The sequence below is a fragment of the Saccopteryx bilineata genome, chromosome 6 (genome assembly GCF_036850765.1).
Source record: "Saccopteryx bilineata isolate mSacBil1 chromosome 6, mSacBil1_pri_phased_curated, whole genome shotgun sequence".
Classification (NCBI taxonomy): Eukaryota; Metazoa; Chordata; class Mammalia; order Chiroptera; family Emballonuridae; genus Saccopteryx; species Saccopteryx bilineata.
In genome coordinates, this window is record NC_089495.1 from 204,240,864 (window position 1) to 204,261,249 (window position 20,386).

Genomic DNA, 20,386 nt, shown 5'->3' on the forward strand with positions numbered 1-20,386 from the left:
CTGGAGAGACACGAACTTGGCGTCTGCACCCTGGGTCTGCCCCTGGCTGACCGTGAGGATTTTGACAACCCCGTCCGGGATTCCCCAGCAGTGGCCCGAGGACTCCAGCTCCCAGGACTGCTGGGAGAGCCCCAGACAACAGCAAGTGTGAGGATGTGTTGGGGATGGCAGCCTGGGTGAGCCTAAGGGTGCCGGTTCCCAATCATCTGAGTCCCAGAGGACACAAACTGTCCCCTGAAGGAGGCACCTGGAACCATGGCCGCCTCCCACACTGGCCAGATGTCCAAGCAGCCCAGCAGACAGGCCAGTACCCTGAGCCAATGGGAACGAAGTGGCAGGAACCCTGAGTTAGGAAGCCCTGGGCGCTGGAGAAAGTTCCGGTCAGTCCCTAGCAGCCAGAGCAGTCGAGAAGGGGCCCCTAGGAGCCCTGGAGGTGCAGGTGTGGGCCTGGGAGGAGCATGGGGGGAGGGACGGGCTCATACACCGTGTACACCCTCTGGGGCCAGACATGACACCGCTCTCCCCCCCACCCACCCCGTTCTCCTCTAAGCCACTTGACAACCCATTCTATGGATGAGAAGACTGAGATTCTTCAGAAAAGAAGAAAGGCATTGCCCAGGGCTACAGCCAGGCTGGGCCCCTGGGAAGCCCGTGCTGGTGGCCTGCTGGCTCAGGCCCCTCAAGGTGACACTACCTGGGTAACCTCCCTCTAGGCCCTGGGCCAGGTGTGAGACCACAGGCAGGGGAGTCACACTGTTGCCCTGGGCCTCAGGCCAGGCCAGTGTCTCTGCCACAGAGCAGGGACCAGTCGGGGGCGGAGGCCCATGCCCACGAGGACAGCACCTTGTCCTTGGAGATGCTGAGGAGGATGTTGCTGTTCTTGCTATTCACCAGGATGTGCGTCACCGCGGTCTGATGTCCCGTCATCAGCCACACGGGCTTTTTGGAGAAGAAGGGGTTCCACAGGCGGATGAGGGCATCATAGCCACCAGTGACTGGGGTAAAAAATATGGGTGGGTGTCAGCCACTGGGGGCCTACGCTGAAACTGTCTCCTGGGGCCAGGCGGCAGGTCCCGGCCCGGCTGGGCAGATGGGTGCTCCTCCCACCCCAGCCCCTGTACCACCACACCGAGAACAGCCTGTGTCAACACGCCACCCCAGGTGACCATGAGCAGGGGCTGGAGTGGCCAGAGGTTGTGGGGCTCCTCCTCGGCTCTGACGGTGCCCACAGCCCTCAGCCCGGTTCCGCCAGGCCAACACGTTCTGTGTGACCTACCCAGGAAGTTCTTGTCTGGGCAGTAATCAAAGCAAAGGATTCCTTTTTTAAAATTCAGCACCGAAAACCTACAAGACCGAAGAAGAAAGGCTGTGGGCTGCGGACGGCCTCAGGGGAGTCTCCGAGCCCAGGGTGGGGAGGGCACAGAGACAGGGCTGGGGGGGGGCGGGGGAATCACTTCCTCTCCACCCAGGAGAGGAGCAGCCCCTAAACCCTGCCCGGAGCACGCCCTGCAGCTGGGGCAGGGCTGCGGGTCTTGGCCCCAAACCAGCAGCTCCTGGAAGAGAAACCCCTCCTGCCTGCATGGAGGAGGCATCCACCTCTCACCGCTGGAGGAAGCAGCCCTCCGCTGGAGCCGACACTTACGGCTATAAACACGCGTGCCCTCTTCACCTCAACTAGGCTGGGCCAGGGTCTCCACAACCGGGGCCCCAGGGCCAGGAGAAAGGGAAGCACGCTCCTGGGTGCTGTGCCCTTGTTCCGTGCCGGACCCCTCACATAACCCTGAAGAGCATCATCAGCCCTGTGCCACAATGAGGTCGCGGAAAGAAGTTAGGGCATTTGCCCGAGGTCATATGGCTGATAAGGTAGGAAGTCAGGTTCAGAACCAGGGCAGGCATGGCAGGAAGAGGCCGGAGGCTCAGCCCAGGAAAGGAGGAGATGCAGGGGTCCTGGAAGGGCCAGGGTGACCCAGGAGATGCAGGGGTCCCGGAAGGGCCAGGGTGACCCAGGCAGGTTCGGCCCAGTGGTCCTCACAGACCCAACTGCCCTAGAAACTCAGTGCCTTTGCACATGCTGTTCCCGCTTATCCCCACAGCCTGCCCTGCCAGCTCCTTCTATTTGAACTCGACCTTCAAACTCAACTCAAGCCCTGGCCAGATTGTGGCAAGTCCCGCAGAGGAGCAAGCAGGTGGCTTTGGCAGGACAGCTGAAGGAGACGGGTCTGCCGGCGGCTGCAGCATAGGGAAGGGCCTGAGAAGTCAGAGGGGACACAGCGAGCAAGGCCGCTGTGGATGTGAGATCACAGTGGCTCCAGCTGGGTGGTGGGGGCGGAGGTGAGAGAAGAGGGGGAGACGCTGCAGGTCAGTCCACATACTGGGCCCGGGTCCCTCCCCCCCGCCCCTGGCTCCGACCACCTCGGCCGGCTGCTGGGAAGTCACACCTCGTGCCCACACTGCCTGGGAGGCTGAGGCCCACTCCAGAGGCAGAGTTTGGGTTGGCAATGCCAGGTCCCAGCTGCAAAGGTCTCGGCCTAAGAGGCCATCACCAGGAATGGGAAACGAGCAAGCAGTCAGTGGTGCCACCTGCTGGACATTATGTGTACTGCATCCAGACAGGAAGGAAGCGGGTGTGTTATTCTATTCTCCAACCACCCCCCCAGAACATATCCCAAATCCCTCCATCTCCATCTGACTGGTTGCCTGCAGGCCACCATCCTATGTATCCTGAATTATTACAATGGTGTCCTAACCGATGTCCCCACCTCCACTCCTGCCCACGTGTGCTCTACTTGCAACAAAACTGCTAGAAGGATGCTCCTACACATCAGACCACACCATTCCTCTGCTCAAAAGCACTCGAGAACCCTGTTTATAGCTGATTCTAAATAAAGATTAACTTATACTAGTGATGTGTAAGTGTTATACTACTGTCTCTACTTTTGTGTGTTTGGAAGTTTTCATAATAAAAAAAAAGTTTAAAAAATAAATACTATAAAATAAATAAGAGTATACCAAGTAGAGAGGAGTGATGCAAAGGCCCTGGGGCAGGAGCATTCCTAAACCATAGGTGGGCCAGGGGGGCTGGAGTGAAAATGGTAGAAGGGGTGTGATCAGGAAGGCAGCAGAGCCAGACCACAGAGGGCCTCAGGGCCACAGTGAGATGATCCCCCTCATAGCCCCCCTGCTGCTGATACCCAATAAAATGAGAAACTGAATGAAAGGCATCAGAGACACAAGACAATGCTAGCACCAAGGCAGAGAGATAACCTCAGCACACCAGCTCCCAGCAAAATCCCACCACCCTGCCCCACCGCAAGTACCGAGGCAAAGACCGAAGCTTCCCCACCGCATCGGACATTCTCCGAGGCCCCTCCTCCAACCTCAGTCAGCTCCAGGACTCGGGAGGGAATGTGCATGGAATACTCTGGTTAACAAGACACCGGACGTGTGACGAGGCCTGGGACACAACCCCAGCTCAAAGGTCCGCTCCAAACGGGTCACCTCTCCACCGTAAGCCTCAAATTTTCAATCTGGAAAATGAGGAGCTACCCCTGAATGAACCCTGCCACCCCAAGCTCCAATTCCCCTTTGGAAAGCAGGCAGGACAGGAAGGGACAGACAGAGGTGGGACCTAGCTGGCCCTCAGTCTCCCCACTGCACCTCTCACCCAGCTGTGGCCCCAACCCAAGCCTCAAATCTCCTGCTGTGCCCCCAAGGCAAGACGGCCTCAGCCCTAAGAAGGAAAGGTCAGACCCACAGGCTCCAGGGTATGGAGACCTGGGGCAACGAGGGCACTGCAGGGGGGGGCAGCTGAAAGAGCCCCCGGGGGAGTGAAGGCACTGCAGCCCTAGAGCAGGCACTTGCCACAGTGGGGTCAGATGGGGGAGTCAGATAAGGGGAGCGGGCTTCCAGGACTCCAGCTTTATATATAATGTTTAAATTTGTTCCAAGGACAATGTATGTACCTATACTTGTCTGTAAAACAGCAGATTTGGAAGGAAGGAAGGAAGGAAGGAAGGGAGGGAGGAAGGAAGGAAGGAAGGAAGGAAGGAAGGAAGGAAGGAAGGAAGTTAGAAGGAAGGGAGGAAGGGAGGGAGGGAGGGAGGGAGGGAGGAAGGAAGGAAGGAAGGAAGGAAGGAAGGAAGGAAGGAAGGAAGGAAGGAAGGTGGAAGGGAGGAAGGAAGGAAGGAAGGTGGAAGGGAGGAAGGGAGGGAGGCAGGGAGAAAGGGAGGGAGAAAGGGAGAGAGGGAGGGAGAAAGGGAGGGAGGGAGGGAGAGAGGGAGGGAGGGAGAGAGGGAGGGAGAGAGTGAGGGAGAGAGGGAGAGAGGGAGGGAGGGAGGGAAGAATCTAGAATAAAGGAAATAGATGAGAATTCCCTCCAAAAAAATAAGCGCTGCCAGTCCCGTGCACATGCCGCAGCCTGTGCTCAGTAGAATGACCCTTGAGGTCAGTCAAGTGCGTGGGGTGACCCCCCTCCCTCAGACGAGGCGACTGAGGCTCACAGAGGCAGCAGCGGATTCCTTCCTTCAGCGGCAGTGTTTCTCCGCTGCCTGCTTACCCCGTGCGGGCTTCCAGGCTGAGATTTGCACCCAGACTGGTAGACAAGAGACCTATTTCCATCTTGCTGCTGGTGGCGGCGCTGGGATGGTGTTTCAGAGCAGACTGCATGAAAGTTCTCCTCACGAGAAAAAGAATGTGTAACTCTCTGTGGTGATGGATGTTCATTAGACATGTGGTGGTGATCGTTTTGCAATATTTATAGGTATCGAATCATCAAGTTGTACGCTTGAAATATAACGTCGTGTCAATTATGTCTCAGTTAAAGAAAAAAACAAGACCCAGACTCCAGAGCCGGGCTCGAACCGCCACAGCCCGCCGTTGCCCAGAGGACACGCAGTGCGCTGGCTGACCAGGGGACGGCCGCTGTCCGGAGGTGGGCCTCGCCTCAGCAGGGGCGGCCCCTTCCCACAGGGAGACCAGACGCCTCCACCAGCCCCTGCCGGCCCCACCACCGTGGCTCAGAGGACACGCAGTGCGCTGGCTGACCAGGGGACGGCCGCTGTCCGGAGGTGGGCCTCGCCTCAGCAGGGGCGGCCCCTTCCCACAGGGAGACCAGACGCCTCCACCAGCCCCTGCCGGCCCCACCACCGTGGCTCAGAGGACACGCAGTGCGCTGGCTGACCAGGGGACGGCCGCTGTCCGGAGGTGGGCCTCGCCTCAGCAGGGGCGGCCCCTTCCCACAGGGAGGCCAGACGCCTCCGCCAGCCCCTGCCGGCCCCACCGCCGTGGCTCAGAGGACACGCAGTGCGCTGGCTGACCAGGGGACGGCCGCTGTCCGGAGGTGGGCCTCGCCTCAGCAGGGGCGGCCCCTTCCCACAGGGAGGCCAGACGCCTCCGCCAGCCCCTGCCGGCCCCACCGCCGTGGCTCAGAGGACACGCAGTGCGCTGGCTGACCAGGGGACGGCCGCTGTCCGGAGGTGGGCCTCACCTCAGCAGGGGCGGCCCCTTCCCACAGGGAGGCCAGACGCCTCCGCCGGCCCCTGCCGGCCCCACCGCCGTGGCTCAGAGGACACACAGTGCGCTGGCTGACCAGGGGACGGCCGCTGTCCGGAGGTGGGCCTCGCCTCAGCAGGGGCGGCCCCTCCCACAGGGAGGCCAGACGCCTCCGCCGGCCCCTCCCGGCCCCACCGCCGTGGCCCGGGAAAGGCCCCTCACCTGGGGTTCTCGGAGGCTTTGGCCGGCAGGACCGTCAGCACCAGGGAGGACTTGGCAGTGATTGAACAGGAGGCCACCAGGTTAATGTGGGGAATGAACCTGATCTGCTGGCACCAGTTGCGGTGAAGAGCCTGGGGACAGAGGGACAGGGCTGGGACAGCCAAGCCAGGACGGCCCGCACAGGCCCAGGCCCAGAGACCGCCGGGTCCAGCGCCCTTCTAGTGACCGCAGCCCTGACGAAGTGATGGGGCCTGCAGCCCTAACCAGGGCCCTGTGGCCCGCGGGTGTGGTCATCCCTCTGCCATGTGGACACTGTCGTCCCGCCCTCAGGGGGAGGGAGGGCGCGTTCGAGGCTGCAGGAGCCCCACCTCGGACGACCCTGTGCTCCTGGCCCCACCGCAGCCTGACACGCTTGTCAGGACAGGCTGTGAAATACGAGAGAACACTGTCTGGGGCAGTGCGGGCTGCACCACCAGTTATAAGGGGGTGGCCTGGCCGGACAGGCTCCAAACTCTGTAGCTCCAGCCCTGTGGTCTGACCCAGTGCATGGCCTCCCAATCCAGAGCCCATCCTTCCAGGGACAGGAAGGGGGGTGCGAGCCGGAGGGTCATCCGGCCCTGAGCGAGGTTCTGCATGACCGTCTCTCCAAGTGTCTATCACAGCGAAGGCACCGACTGCGCGGCACTGAGTGGAAACCGAGAGGCGTGCCCTCCTGAAGGGACAGCATGTGACAAGGCCCTGAGGTGGGAAAGGGCTTAGCGTGTTTCAGAGAGCAGCCACGGGGGGATCCTGAGCAAAGGAGGGACGTGACTGGGCTCCCATCTCACGATTCTTCTGGCGGCTGGAGAAAGCACTGAGTGGACAGAGGGCGTGGGGGAACAGCTCGCAGCCACTGCAGCCACCCAGGGGGAAGGTTGTGTCTGCGGGGACCGGAGCTGAGCCGTGAAGGCGATGAGAGAGACGGCGTGCCTGGGGCACAGAGAGCTGGTGGGACCCCACAACTGCCTCTACCCCATTCCTAGAGACGAGACCAAGCCCCACGGCCTGAGACCGGACCCAGGGGGCAAATCCACTCTCTGAATTTATTGTGATGGGTGTGTGCTCAAATAGTTACCATGGTAACAGGCCAAGGAAAAGCTACCACTCACCTTCAGTCGGTAACTTCTGTACAAAGTGGACTTCTCGTTTAAGAGCTTCTGCATGGACACACTGGTCCAGTGATCTGGGTGGGGAGAAACCCGAGCCGTGTCACCACGCTGCCCCGACGCCTGGACCAGCGGGGCCTCAGGGGACACCTGGAGTCTGTCTGCAGTCCCCCACGCCTCTCCAAAGCCTCTGCCATCCGCTCTCTTGCCGGAGCCTCGCTGTGTCCCGGTGAGGTCAGCGGGGGGAACCGGGCACCCAGAAAACAGACCCAGCAGGGGAACCCCGCTGCCCAGAGCCCCCCACCAGCTCACAGCAGAGCTGGAACAAGTTCGGGGCGCCCCACTCTCCCCGGCTGCTACAGTCTAAATGGGCTGATTCTGTGAGGTGGCTCCAGGTTCGCTGGAGGCAGTTAGCACCATTATTCCAAGGCCCAGAGCAGGGGAGTGGCTTTCTCCAGGTCACACAGTGGGCACAGGTTGTTTTCTTCTGGGATGAGGGGGTTCTAAAGCCCCCCTCCCTTGGCCATTACCTTCACAACATCCTCCCTTCAGAGAGTGCCGTTTCCTCAGCCTCCCCCCCCCTGCCCCCCTCCCCCTGCGGGCTGCTCTGAGCTGAGCCTGTGCTGCTGTGGCCTGGGCTTCGGAAGGAGCCAGGGGCTGTGCGGCCGGGAGGCAGGGAGAGGGGAGAGCATCATCCCAGGGCTGAGCCGCCTCCCCCACCCCCTGCGGGCTGCTCTGAGCTGAGCCTGTGCTGCTGTGGCCTGGGCTTCCGGAGGAGCCAGGGGCTGTGAGCCGGGAGGCAGGGAGAGGGGAGAGCCTCCCAGGGCTGAGCCGCCTCCCCCACCCCCAGTCCCTCAACGAGCTAGCTACCCCACTTGGAGGTCCTGGGGAGGATGCGGGGGTTGAACAGCCCATTGGCCACGTTGTCGGAGGTGAAGATGATGACGTTGCCCCTGCTGTCCCCGAAGCAGAACACAGCTCTGCGATAGTCCGACCTGGAGAGACGGAGACAGAAGAGGCCGTGGGGCCAGCTGGGCGCGCCCAGCCACAGTCTCCACCCGCCCTGTGCGCCCCAATGCCTTCGTCTGTCTGGGGAGCAAGGGCAGCTCTCGCTCTCTCGGGCTGACGGACGGACGGACGTAGGCCCAACGCCCAGATCCAGGCCACCCAGGAACCAGGTCCAAAAGAAATCAGTATTTTTTTTTTTAAGCCAAAATAAGTGAGGGCCTGGTCCTCCGGCTGCTCTTTGTCAAGTCGCCCCTCCCAGTGGACTGACGCTTCCAGTCCGCCTGACCCCGGGACAAGCCCTGCCGGGGTGCAGCAGGCTGACCTGGTGGGCGACGGAAAGGAAGAGGATCCGACGATGGCTCTGAGGTCGGAGTGACCGTGACAGGTGACCCTGGGAGAGGGACAGCGTGCGGGGAAGAGGACACAGGCGCACAGGAAGGTCATCTCTCCAGGGCCGTATCCAGAGAGGGTCCCAGCTCCACCAAGTGAGGTGGCCACAGCCTCCCATGAGACTCACCAATAGTCCATGACCAGGGCGCAGCTGTCCAGGTCAACAAAGGTGAAGGCCCGGATACATTTACGGTTACTGATGTCAAAGAACTCTGGGAAGAGACAGAGGAGAGGCACGCATAGACCCCCCAAAGCACCTCCCAGGCCTTGCGGGGCGGGGGGGGGGTCTCTGGTGACAATGAGCAGTCACCGTTCACCACCTAGCAATGCCCCCCCCCACCGCGAGGGTTTGGATCCATGCTCAGAACTGGCTCAGCGACAGATCTCTCCAAATACAAACGCATGACTCCCAGTGGCCGCGAGCGGCCGGGGCAGCTGCCAGGGACTCACGGATCTTCTGGTCGGTAGAGGTCACTGCAACTAGGTTCATGTTGTGGAGACACACCATGTCGATGACCCACATCTGCGGGTTGTGGAGCGGCTGGATCTGGTTAAGCTAGCCAGAGGAAGAGCAGAGGAGACCCGGGCTGGGGAGGCTTCCCCAGGAGCACACACCAGGAGCACGGAGTCCCTGTGAACTCTCCCCGGCCATCCGAGGCCCCGGAGCCCAGCGTGACCACCAACTACTAAGGACGGAGGCTTGAATAAACTCCCTAACCGCATCTATAAAATGGGCTGATAGGGAACTGTGCTCTTTACAGCCCCCTTTTAGAGCAGTTTGACAAGCTCATCAAAGATTTAAATGTGCCCAGTTTGTGACCCCGGGATCCATCTCCGGGACACAACTATGGATGCGTCCACGATACCCACGGACATTAACGTCATTCGCCGGGGGATTCGAGACAGGTCTGGCAACACAGGTACGCAGTGAGTCTGCCTGAGCGTGTGATCACTCCCTGCGCTTGGAACCGGCGGCACGAAGGCCACGTTCATCAGGAGTTTGCTGGGTGCCCTGCCCTGCTCCACGCTCCGTGCATGTTCTATGTCATTCGATCCTCTCCACTGCCCCATGAGGGGGGTACTACTGTTACTGCCCCGCTTGACAGATGAGGAGAATGAGACACAGGGAGCTCTGCAGCAGTGGCCCAAGGTCACAGGGCTGGAAGGGTGTGCCTGGGGGGTGTGAGCCAGGCGGTCAGCTTCCAGTGGCCCGGGTCACGACCCCAGTGACGTCCCGCCTGGTCCAGGCAAAGGGCTTGAATCCACAGGTGACAGAGTGGGGGTAACAAAGACAGGGGAGGAGGCTGATGCCCAGCATGGGGACCTTGGTGGGTGGTGAGGTGATGCCATTCCCTGAGGTGGGGGCACAGGAGAAGCCCGGTGAGCAGGCAACGCTACACTGACGTTCAGGTTGGGCACCTGGGTTCAGGGTGCCTGTTGGACATCCACGTGGGACGAACAGCCAGGTGGAATCTTGCTGACAAAGAAGAAATGGGAGTCCCAGGGTCCCACAGTGAAGCTCGAACCTGGGCCCCAGGAGCTGGGGCTGCAAGTGTGGGCAGCCTAGTCCACGAGCTCCGAGACGGAGCCCAGGCTGGGCCTAGGGTTCGAAAGTCGAGGCCCTCTGACCACCCCGCTCACCCGAAAGGAGCTGAGCGGAGAGAAGGACTCCGACCAGAACTGCAGGACCCCATCCTTGGTGACCGTCAGGAAGTGCCCGACCTTCTTGAACCGCTTCATGAAAAACTCCACCTTCACGATCTCGCAGCCGTGATTCCTGTGGGAGGGAAGAACTGAAACACACACGGCATGAAGACACGGGGTGGGGGGAGAGAGGAAGCCAGCAGGAGGGGCGCTGCTCACACGCACGCGTGCACAAGGGCACACGGGCACACTCTCGAGAACCTTGAGCAGGTTCCCTGAGACGTGGGACCCTGCCCCTCCTCCGGGCAGGTGGCGACCGTGATCCACAGTGGCCAAAAGGAAGAGAGACCCAGCCACGGCAATGCCGGGGTGAAACGGGGCTCCCGGAGCGGTAAGCCCATCCCGGGAAACAGCCCGTCAGCGTCCTCAGAGCCGGACCGGGTGGAGGAGACCAAGAACAAAGGCTTTTGAAAACCTTTCATTGGAAAAAAGGGCTGCAGGGAAGGCAAGCAGAGTGGGGCTTGTGGCCGCAAACTGTGACATCACTGATGCCAGCAGCCGCGCTGGGCTCCAGGGAGGAGGGGGCACAGAACATGGGAGCGAGAGGAAAGCGGGCAAGGAGGCCGTGAGTTATCGGGCCTCGGCCCCATGCACACAAGGACACACCCCAAGCAGAGCACAGCAAACAAGCTTCTGGGGCAGGCCTGGCCTCCGTTTCCTCATCTGTAAAATGGAGACAAATCACCTCCTCCTGCTCATGCCCACCTACCCAACTGTGAGGCCAAAAGGAGTGTAGGGACACCAAGCCCCAGGCCCGGGCCAGACCCTGGGTGGTCCCCACAGGGGGCGGCTCAGGGATGGGGGAAGGGCAGAGCTGCAGGGACCGCCCCCTTCCAGCCCGGGAGAGGCTCCTTACAGGGGGATGACCTTCATGGGCAGGAGGAAGCGCAGGTGGTACTGGTTCTTCCACATCAGCTCCTGCCCCTGGAACTCACGCATCATGTAGTCCACGTAGTTCGACTGCCTCGGGAGACACGCAAGGCGGGGAGCGTGTTGGCCCCGAGGTCTGAGCACTGGACTTGGGGAACCCAAGGGTTCTCCCCCGTCTCTCCCAGCCCCTCCCAACAGGCTTTGGGGGGCCCCCCACCCACCCCACCCCTGAGGAGGCCAAGGGAGGCAGCCTAGCAACTGAGCTGTTCTTGGATCTGAACTGGGCAAAGGGCCTACTGCAGGGGTCCCCAAACTATGGCCCGCGGGCCGCATGCGGCCCCCTGAGGCCATTTATCCGGCCCCCCCCCCTGTGCTTCCAGAAGGGGCACTTCTTTCATTGGTGGTCAGTGAGAGGAGCATAGTTCCCATTGAAATACTGGTCAGTTTGTTGATTTAAATTTACTTGTTCTTTATTTTAAATATTGTATTTGTTCCCGTTTTGTTTTTTTACTTTAAAATAAGATGTGTGCAGTGTGCATAGGGATTTGTCCATAGTTTTTTTTATAGTCCGGCCCTCCAACAGTCTGAGGGACAGTGAACTGGCCCCCTGTGTAAAAAGTTTGGGGACCCCTGGCCTACTGGCAGGGGTTTATGGAGGCAGCCCAGCCGAGCCTGCCTCCTTCGAGCCTTTCTGCAATGCTGGCTGGGCCACTCTCAGCCTTCTTCCTCTCGCGGTACGCATAGGCTAGTTACTAAAACTCCGTGGCACACCAAAGAATGTATTTTTTGCCAATCTGACCAAAAAAGATATATATATGTATATATGTATCATTTTGAGTCACTCATACTGGGTGGCTATTGTTGTGCTGGCTGTTGTCCTCTTTTTTAACTTGACAGTCTGAGGGAAAAGAAGCCAGTGCCCCTGACTAAACAGGTGCTGCCTGGTTGTTGTTGTTTTTTAATTCTCGCGGCACGAAGGTTGAACATCGCTGTGCTGGGTCTGTCTTCGCCTCACGTCCACATCTGGGCGTCTCATCTGTGTCTGTTTATTCACCCCATTTTATGGATAATAAAACTGTGCCCGTGTAAGGAGAGAGGAGTTGCTCCAGATCATCTGTCATGTTAACCGCAGCGGAGGACCCATCGGCCAGGCCACTTGGGCAACTCTAAACTCTTACTGGTCAACCTCAGGAATATATGGCCATGGCCGAAACAGACTGGCCACCAGGTGGAGCTATGACCAAAATAATAGAAATTTATTAAGAAATATACTGCTCACAAAAATTAGGGGATATTTCAAAATGAAGATGAAGCGATATAAAAAAAAGAAGCATTTGACTATTTTTTTTTTTTCATTTTTCTGAAGCTGGAAACATGGAGAGACAGCTAGACAGACTCCCGCATGCGCCCGACCGGGATCCACCCGGCACGCCCACCAGGGGCGACGCTCTGCCCACCAGGGGGCGATGCTCTGCCCATCCTGGGCATCGCCATGTTGCGACCAGAGCCACTCTAGCGCCTGGGGCAGAGGCCACAGAGCCATCCCCAGCGCCCGGGCCATCTTTGCTCCAATGGAGCCTTGGCTGCGGGAGGGGAAGAGAGAGACAGAGAGGGAAAGCGCGGCGGAGGGGTGGAGAAGCAAATGGGCGCTTCTCCTGTGTGCCCTGGCCGGAATCGAACCCGGGTCCTCCGCACGCTAGGCCGACGCTCTACCGCTGAGCCAACCGGCCAGGGCTGACTATTTTTATTAAACAAGAACATCAGAAAAGCAAACGGCAAATCAAGGAAAGTTGTTCGATTATGCAAATGAGATGCAAAACCAACTTTTATTTCATTGGTGAAAATGTACTCTACAAAAGGCTGAGAGTACCGGAGTATCTGCACGGTTCCTGATCTCCTAATTTTTGTGAGCAGTGTAGCACTGTGTCAATCGCAGAGAATGCTGCAAATACGTTTATTATAGAATACTAAGGGAAATAAAAGCAAAAAAACCCTCAGAACGTATCCCTAAACCAAGGGGGAGATACACAGAATGCTTAACGTGTGGGTTCTTGAGGTGAATGAACTCCCTGGTTCTGAGACCATCTCTCCTGCTAACTAGCTCTGTGAACCGGGGCAAGGTGCTTAACATCTCTGTGCCTCAGTTTCCCAACCTGTCAAGGGAGGTCAACAATAGCACCCATTCCTGTGAGGTCTAAGTAAAATAATACAGAAAGTGCATAGCACAATGCCTGGTGGAAATGCTAGCTGTCACTGTCCTCATCGTGACATATGACAGACTATGTTTTTGTACTTTTCTGTATTCATTTTTTTTTAAATAGGTTTGGCCTCTTGCCCTGGCCGGTTGGCTCAGCGGTAGAGCGTCAGCCTAGCGTGCGGAGGACCCGGGTTCGATTCCCGGCCAGGGCACACAGGAGAAGCGCCCAATTGCTTCTCCACCCCTCCGCCGCGCTTTCCTCTCTGTCTCTCTCGTCCCCTCCCGCAGCCAAGGCTCCATTGGAGCAAAGATGGCCCGGGCGCTGGGGATGGCTCTGTGGCCTCTGCCCCAGGCGCTGGAGTGGCTCTGGTCGCAACATGGCGATGCCCAGGATGGGCAGAGCATCGCCCCCTGGTGGGCAGAGCTTCGCCCCTGGTGGGCGTGCCGGGTGGATCCCGGTCGGGCGCATGCGGGAGTCTGTCTGACTGTCTCTCCCTGTTTCCAGCTTCAGAAAAATGAAAAGAAAAAAAAAAAAAAATAGGTTTGGCCTCTTTTTTTTTTTTTTAAGATTTTATTTATTGACTTGAAAGAGAGAGAAAGGCGGAGAGGGGGAGGAGTGGGAAGCATCAACTCATAATTGCTTCTCGTATGTGCCTTGACCAGGCAAGCCCAGGGTTTCGAACCAGCGACCTCAGCATTCCAGGTCGACGCTCTATCCACTGCACTCCCACAGGTCAGGCTGGAATCTGTACTCATAAATGCTATACAGTATATGCTCCCTATAGAACATTTAGAATCAGAAAAAAACAAACAAAGGCGTTATTATTAATATGCTCTAAAACCCTGACACTCTGGATTTAACAGCCACCGACTGGCCTGCTCCTGAGTGCCCGTATGGGCCGTGAGAAGGCTGTGGCACCAGCTAAAGTCCCCTAAGCCGACGGGAGGCTGGTGAGCAGCTCACTGCTGTGCGCTCAGTCTGGCCCATGCAGAGGCCACCACTGTTAGTCATACGCTCTCCTGAATCCCAGGAGGGGACTGAACTGTGGTGAGCCCACCAATGTCTCGGGAGGGCCCCTCCAAGGCTCCGAGGGTGCCCTCCATCCAACACGTGCCCCAGAATCCGCGGGAGGGAGGCTGGGGGGTTGTGCCTGCCCCCTGCCCTCCATCCTCCACGTGCCCCCCTGACCTGCTGAGGCCTGTGCCCCCAGCCCCCCCTCAGCTCCCTGTGGCCGCAGGGGTGCCCTCCTCACCCAGGTGACGGAGCCGTTACCCTCTACGTCCACCTTCAGAAACAGTGCCTCCAGCATCTCGTCGGACACGTCGCTGAGGCTCTTCTTCATGGCCCTGGTGAAGGCCTCCCTGTCCAGGCCTTGGAGAGAGAGAGGGGGGAACAGCGTCCGCTGTGTCACAAGCCGTCACTGGCACAGCGGCCTCAGGCGCCTGCATGCTGGCGGCCGGGGAACCACAGAGGTCACAGTGGCTGGGTTCTCTGTTGCACCACCTGTTTGTTCACACGTCCACCCCGCGAACTCTGAACTCTGGCTGCACGCCCTCCCCGCGGTAGCACTCTGCCAGGGCGAGGGGCAGGTGTCCCCAACAAGCTCAGTTCCCATTTCTCCACAGATAAGACAGACCAGTCATGGAGACAAAGAAAACTGACTAAAACTAAAAAATTTAAATTAAAAAAAAGTGAATAATGGAAACAAAGAGATGTAAATTCAAACAGAGAGGGAGAGGTGAGGCTCATCTTTTTAAAGGCTGGAGGGAAAGCTGGAGAGGGCAGGGAGGGGAGGGCAGCGGAGGAGAGGGCAGGATTAAAAGACCTCCCTCCAGGTCCTGGCCGGTTGGCTCAGCGGTAGAGCGTCAGCCTGGCGTGCGGGGAACCCGGGTTCGATTCCCGGCCAGGGCACATAGGAGAAGCACCCATCTGCTTCTCCACACCCCCCCCCCCCCCCCCCCGTCCTTCCTCTCTGTCTCTCTCTTCCCCTCCCGCAGCTGAGGCTCCATTGAGCCCGGGCGCTGGGGATGGCTCCTTGGCCTCTGCCCCAGGCGCTAAAGTGGCTCTGGTCACAATAGAGCGACGCCCTGAGGGGCAGAGCATCGCCCCCTGGTGGGCAGAGCATCGCCCCTGGTGGGTGTGCTGGGTGGATCCCGGTCGGGCGCATGTGGGAGTCTGTCTGACTGTCTCTCCCCGTTTCCAGCTTCAGAAAAATACAAAAAAAAAAAGACCTCCCACCCACTCCTGGTCCGTTCAGTGAGTAAGTGTGTGGGACGACCTACCTTTGCACAGTAATAGATAATAAACCAAACATATGAAACTGTTGGAAGAAAATATACCAAAAGGCGGACCAGTGGTTACATTTGGGTGCTTGGATTAGGGGTATTATTTTTCTCAGCCCCAAGTGGTTACAATACTTACATAACAATAAAACGTTTTATCGTTTTTTTGTGTTTTTTTTTTTATTAAGTGAGAGGCAGGGAGGCAGAGAGACAGACTCCCACATGTGCTCTGACAGGGGATCCACCCAACAAGCCCCCTATGGGTGGCGTTCTGCCCATCTGGGGCCATTGCTCTGTTGCTCGGCAACCAAGCTTTTCTTAGCACCTGAGGCAGAGGCCACAGAGCCGTCCTTAGCACCCAGGGCCAACTCACTCCAATCGAGCCATGGCTATGGGAGGGAAAGAAAGAGAGAGAGAAGCAAGAGGGGGAAGGGTGGAGAAGCAGATAGTTGCTTCTCCTGTGTGCCCTGGCCAAGAATCAAACCCGAGATATCCACACACTAGGCTGATGCTCTACCACTGAGCCAACCAGCCAGGGCCAATAAAACGTTTTAAAGGAGACACTGGATGCAAAAAATGTTGGTCAAGTCTGAACCGTCCATATGCGCCGCCCTTCCTGGGTTCCACCCTGTGCAAAGGCCAAGAGGCTAAGCCCACAGCGCAGCTTTACCGCGAGTCACATTGGCCTTAAACAGCTTCTCCATCTTGGCCAGGTGCAGCTCCGTAAGCAGCTGAGACTCATGCTGGAATTCGAGCGTTGGGCCAAGGGTGACAGATGATTGAGTTCTAAGACTCTCCTTCCTCTTCTGGAATCCACCTGAGGCGGATGGCTGGAACAAACGTGAGCACGACACGCAGGGACTGAGAATGTTGATTTTCTGCCCCGAACGTTGTTAAGCACCTCTTATCGAAAGAGAGGCCCTTGGGGGGAAGGACGGGGTATACAGTCGTTTTGGTGAGTCACGGACTAATGCAGACACATCTTGACCACTCTCCCAACCGAAGACCACCAAGGAAGATCTAGACAGCTTCTCCGGCCTTCGGCAAGTTTCTTTTTTACAGAGACCACCACTGAGGCTCGGGGAGGTCAGCGGACACGGCCAAGTTCCCACCTCACACATAACAGGACTCGAATTTACAAGGCGCTTCATTTCAGTAACTATATTGTTTCAAGTCTTCAGAGGTCAGAATTCAAGACCCCAAGAAATCCAGCTGCATGATGTGAATCCCAGACAATTTGATGTGGTTCTACGCAGCCCAGACACACCCCCGGGAAAGATTAGGTCATTTGCACACTCACCAAAGCACATGTAGACCCCCCCCATTGGGGGCTCACAGCCTACTCCTCCTCCTCCTCTTCACCTCTTCACGTCCCTCCCCCCAAAGACTTCCCCACCCCTCCATCCCTCAACAATCAACAATGCTTCCTCTCTTTAGCTCCCACACGTGATTCATTCTGACACTTGGCACAATGCTTCAGGTCACCAAAGGCTCAGGTCCCCAAAGACCGCGGGTGTGGACTATGACATGGTAACCACTGAGTGCTGCTCACAGAGACACGCTGCCTTGGGCTCTGGGCGGTCAAGAGGGTCTCTGGTGGAGGGGGGACTATTCACTCTCCTGCTCACAGAGACACGCTGCCTTGGGCTCTGGGCGGTCAAGAGAGTCTCTGGTGGAGGGGGGACTATTCACTCTCCTGCTCACAGAGACGCTGCCTTGGGCTCCGGGAGGTCAAGAGTCTCTGGTGGAGGGGGACTATTCACTCTCCCGCTCACAGAGACACGCTGCCTTCGGCTCCGGGTGGTCAAGAGTCTCTGGTGGAGGGGGGACTATTCACTCTCCCGCTCACAGAGACACGCTGCCTTCGGCTCTGGGCGGTCAAGAGAGTCTCTGGTGGAGGGGGGACTATTCACTCTCCCGCTCACAGAGACACGCTGCCTTGGGCTCTGGGTGGTCAAGAGAGTCTCTGGTGGAGGGGGGACTATTCACTCTCCCGCTCACAGAGACACGCTGCCTTGGGCTCTGGGTGGTCAAGAGTCTCTGGTGGAGGGGGCCTATTCACTCTCCTGCTCGCAGAGACACACTGCCTTGGGCTCCGGGCGGTCAAGAGAGTCTCTGGTGGAGGGGGGACTATTCACTCTCCCGCTGGCAGAGACACGCTGCCTTGGGTTCTGGGAGGTCAAGAGGGTCTCTGGTGGAGGGGGGACTATTCACTCTCCTGCTCACAGAGACATGCTGCCTTGGGCTCCGGGCGGTCAAGAGAGTCTCTGGTGGAGGGGGGACTATTCACTCTCCTGCTCACAGAGACGCTGCCTTGGGCTCCGGGTGGTCAAGAGGGTCTCTGGTGGAGGGAGTACTATTCACTCTCCTGCTCACAGAGACGCTGCCTTGGGCTCCGGGCGGTCAAGAGGGTCTCTGGTGGAGGGGGGACTATTCACTCTCCTGCTCACAGAGACACACTGCCTTGGGCTCCGGGCGGTCAAGAGGGTCTCTGGTGGAGGGGGGACTATTCACTCTCCCGCTGGCAGAGACACGCTGCCTTGGGCTCTGGGTGGTCAAGAGTCTCTGGTGGAGGGGGCCTATTCACTCTCCTGCTCACAGAGACGCTGCCTTGGGCTCTGGGCGGTCAAGAGAGTCTCTGGTGGAGGGGGGACTATTCACTCTCCTGCTCGCAGAGACACGCTGCCTTGGGCTCTGGGTGGTCAAGAGAGTCTCTGGTGGAGGGGGGACTATTCACTCTCCCGCTGGCAGAGACATGCTGCCTTGGGCTCTGGGAGGTCAAGAGGGTCTCTGGTGGAGGGGGGACTATTCACTCTCCTGCTCACAGAGACACGCTGCCTTGGGCTCTGGGAGGTCAAGAGGGTCTCTGGTGGAGGGGGGACTATTCACTCTCCTGCTCACAGAGACACGCTGCCTTGGGCTCTGGGAGGTCAAGAGGGTCTCTGGTGGAGGGGGGACTATTCACTCTCCTGCTCACAGAGACACGCTGCCTTGGGCTCTGGGAGGTCAAGAGGGTCTCTGGTGGAGGGGGGACTATTCACTCTCCCAGCAGCAGGCCCACCGAACAAACACCATGCTCATCTGCCAACTGCCATCCACACACTCGTGCTCTGCAGACGTTTGTTGAGTGCCAGGAACACGCAAGTGGACAGAGCAGAGCAGACCGGTCTTCGTGGAGCCAGGCAGACGAGCTAGTTGATGTTCTCACCGGCCACGCGGGCCCTCGGCTGAGAAAGCTAAGCACCGCCCCTGGCTCTGCCCTCTTCCTCCCAGGCTTTCCTCCTGTCCCTCCGATTCGCTCTTACTCTCATCCATCTCCTAAGTCTACACCCCCCTCTCACGTCCCTGCCCCACCCCGAACCCTCGCCTTTGGCTGGGACAAAATAGCGCCCCCTAACTTCGGACCAGAGTTTAGCCTTCCCTCTTAATCCACCTCCCAACCCGGGCACCAAGCATTTCTCTGGAAGGCAGATCCGATCGTGTCCGACACCTTCAGGCTATCTCCACCACCGCCAGCGACTGAGGGTGGCATCCAGAGCCCTTGGCGATGCACACGCCATGGTCCCAGCACACCGGGGTCTCCCCAGCCTCCCCTGACATGGCGAGCGTACCACGCCCACTCACACTGTTCCCTCTGCGTAATCCCGACCACCATCTCGCCCAACAGGGAATTCCTACCCATTCTTCCGAGTCTGCCTCAAACGCCACCTTCTCTGAGGAGCCTTTCTGTAACTTTCAGGTAAGAGCCATCACCACCACCTCTGTGCTTCCAAACTCTGTGTTCACATCTGCCGTGAGTGCGTGACACCTGTGCGTCCGTCCGTCCGTGACACCTGTGCGTCCGTCCGTCCGTGACACCTGTGCGTCCATCCGTCCGTGACACCTGTGCGTCCGTCCGTCCATGACACCTGTGCGTCCGTCCGTCCACGTGGACGGAAGGTGCGTGATGGGAAACACACAGCCCTCGCATCCCAGAGCTCCGGGGTGCAATTCTGCCCGGCTCCCTCCTTCCGAGCTAATTGTCGTGGGCATCTCACGTCACTTCCCTGAACCACAGGGTCTTCACTGGCCACAGAGAGACCCATGACACCCCCCTTGCAGGGTTATGGTGAGATCTAAATGGCACCTGAACACGTGCGGGGCCCCAGCAAGCTGCTGCAGTCACACAACCCGTGACAGCCCCTGTTGTCACTTCCCTCCTAGTGAGTGAGCTCTTTGAAAGCAAGGGCAGACTTATCTTAATTGAAATCTTCATTTAATTTACACTAATTATCTCTATAACTCCCCAGCCCCGAGTACATAATAGACACTCCATACTCATCAGGCTTTGTGATCATTTGTACAGCCCATCACACCATTCCCACGAATGGTCCACAGAGACCACCCTCAGGTTATCCTCCCACTGACTGCTTGGGGCCCACACGGGGTTTTCCGAGGAAGAACCAGCCCGCCTCAGCACACACTTCAGCTGCCTATCTGGCTGGTCAGTGGCTGAGTTTGCAGCCCCTGGTGAGAGACGGATGACCGACATAGACCTCCCCGTGCTGACAAGTGATGTTGGGTGACGCTGGGACACTGTCCCCCCTTCCTCCGGAATCAACTCCGATGGTGTTCTTACCTCTGGACGCAGAGAACTCTCTCTTAAGTGCTCAGAAGATGGTAGTCTTGACCTAGAACAGGGCATCATAGTCATTGAACTCGGAGGTAGTCAGGGTGAAGGTAGGGGAGGCGCCCCGTGCCCATGGACGCCCGGCACCCGTTTGATGAGCAGCCCTTCCCCCACAGGGGCTCCTCCAGGACCGGGCTTTTCCAAGCGTGCACCTGGGAGTTCTCTCTCCCCTGATGGAGGACAGTTGTCCTACTGAAGCCCTGGGGCTTCTCAAGTTACTCTACTGGCTGAATGCCAGAGGCCCAGCTACCGATTCACAGATTAGGGAAATAAGGTCCAGGGGCAGGCCTGTGTCCAGAGGGTCCAAGACCTGCATCAGAGGTGGAACAGGACGGGCCCCTGACTCTCCACGTCATACATTGCCCCCCACACCCTGCCCTCTGATGCCTTGGAGACAGGACTTCCTGT

General features: G+C 58.5%; 1 protein-coding gene across 1 annotated transcript in view; it reads right to left on the minus strand.

Annotated features, from left to right (window-relative positions):
* Positions 1-18,909, minus strand: part of EFCAB8 (EF-hand calcium binding domain 8) — a 42,230-nt gene extending 23,321 nt beyond the window's left edge. The window contains exons 1-12 of the mRNA XM_066237580.1: positions 18,820-18,909; positions 15,967-16,052; positions 14,280-14,388; positions 10,816-10,919; positions 9,897-10,032; positions 8,706-8,811; positions 8,383-8,467; positions 7,728-7,852; positions 6,861-6,934; positions 5,713-5,843; positions 1,277-1,344; positions 844-995 (exon numbers count right to left, since the gene is read on the minus strand). Coding sequence (XP_066093677.1) covers positions 844-995; positions 1,277-1,344; positions 5,713-5,843; positions 6,861-6,934; positions 7,728-7,852; positions 8,383-8,467; positions 8,706-8,811; positions 9,897-10,032; positions 10,816-10,919; positions 14,280-14,388; positions 15,967-16,052; positions 18,820-18,909 — 1,266 coding nt within the window. The remainder of the gene's footprint in view (positions 1-843; positions 996-1,276; positions 1,345-5,712; positions 5,844-6,860; positions 6,935-7,727; positions 7,853-8,382; positions 8,468-8,705; positions 8,812-9,896; positions 10,033-10,815; positions 10,920-14,279; positions 14,389-15,966; positions 16,053-18,819) is intronic.
* Between the last annotated feature and the right edge of the window lie 1,477 nt (positions 18,910-20,386).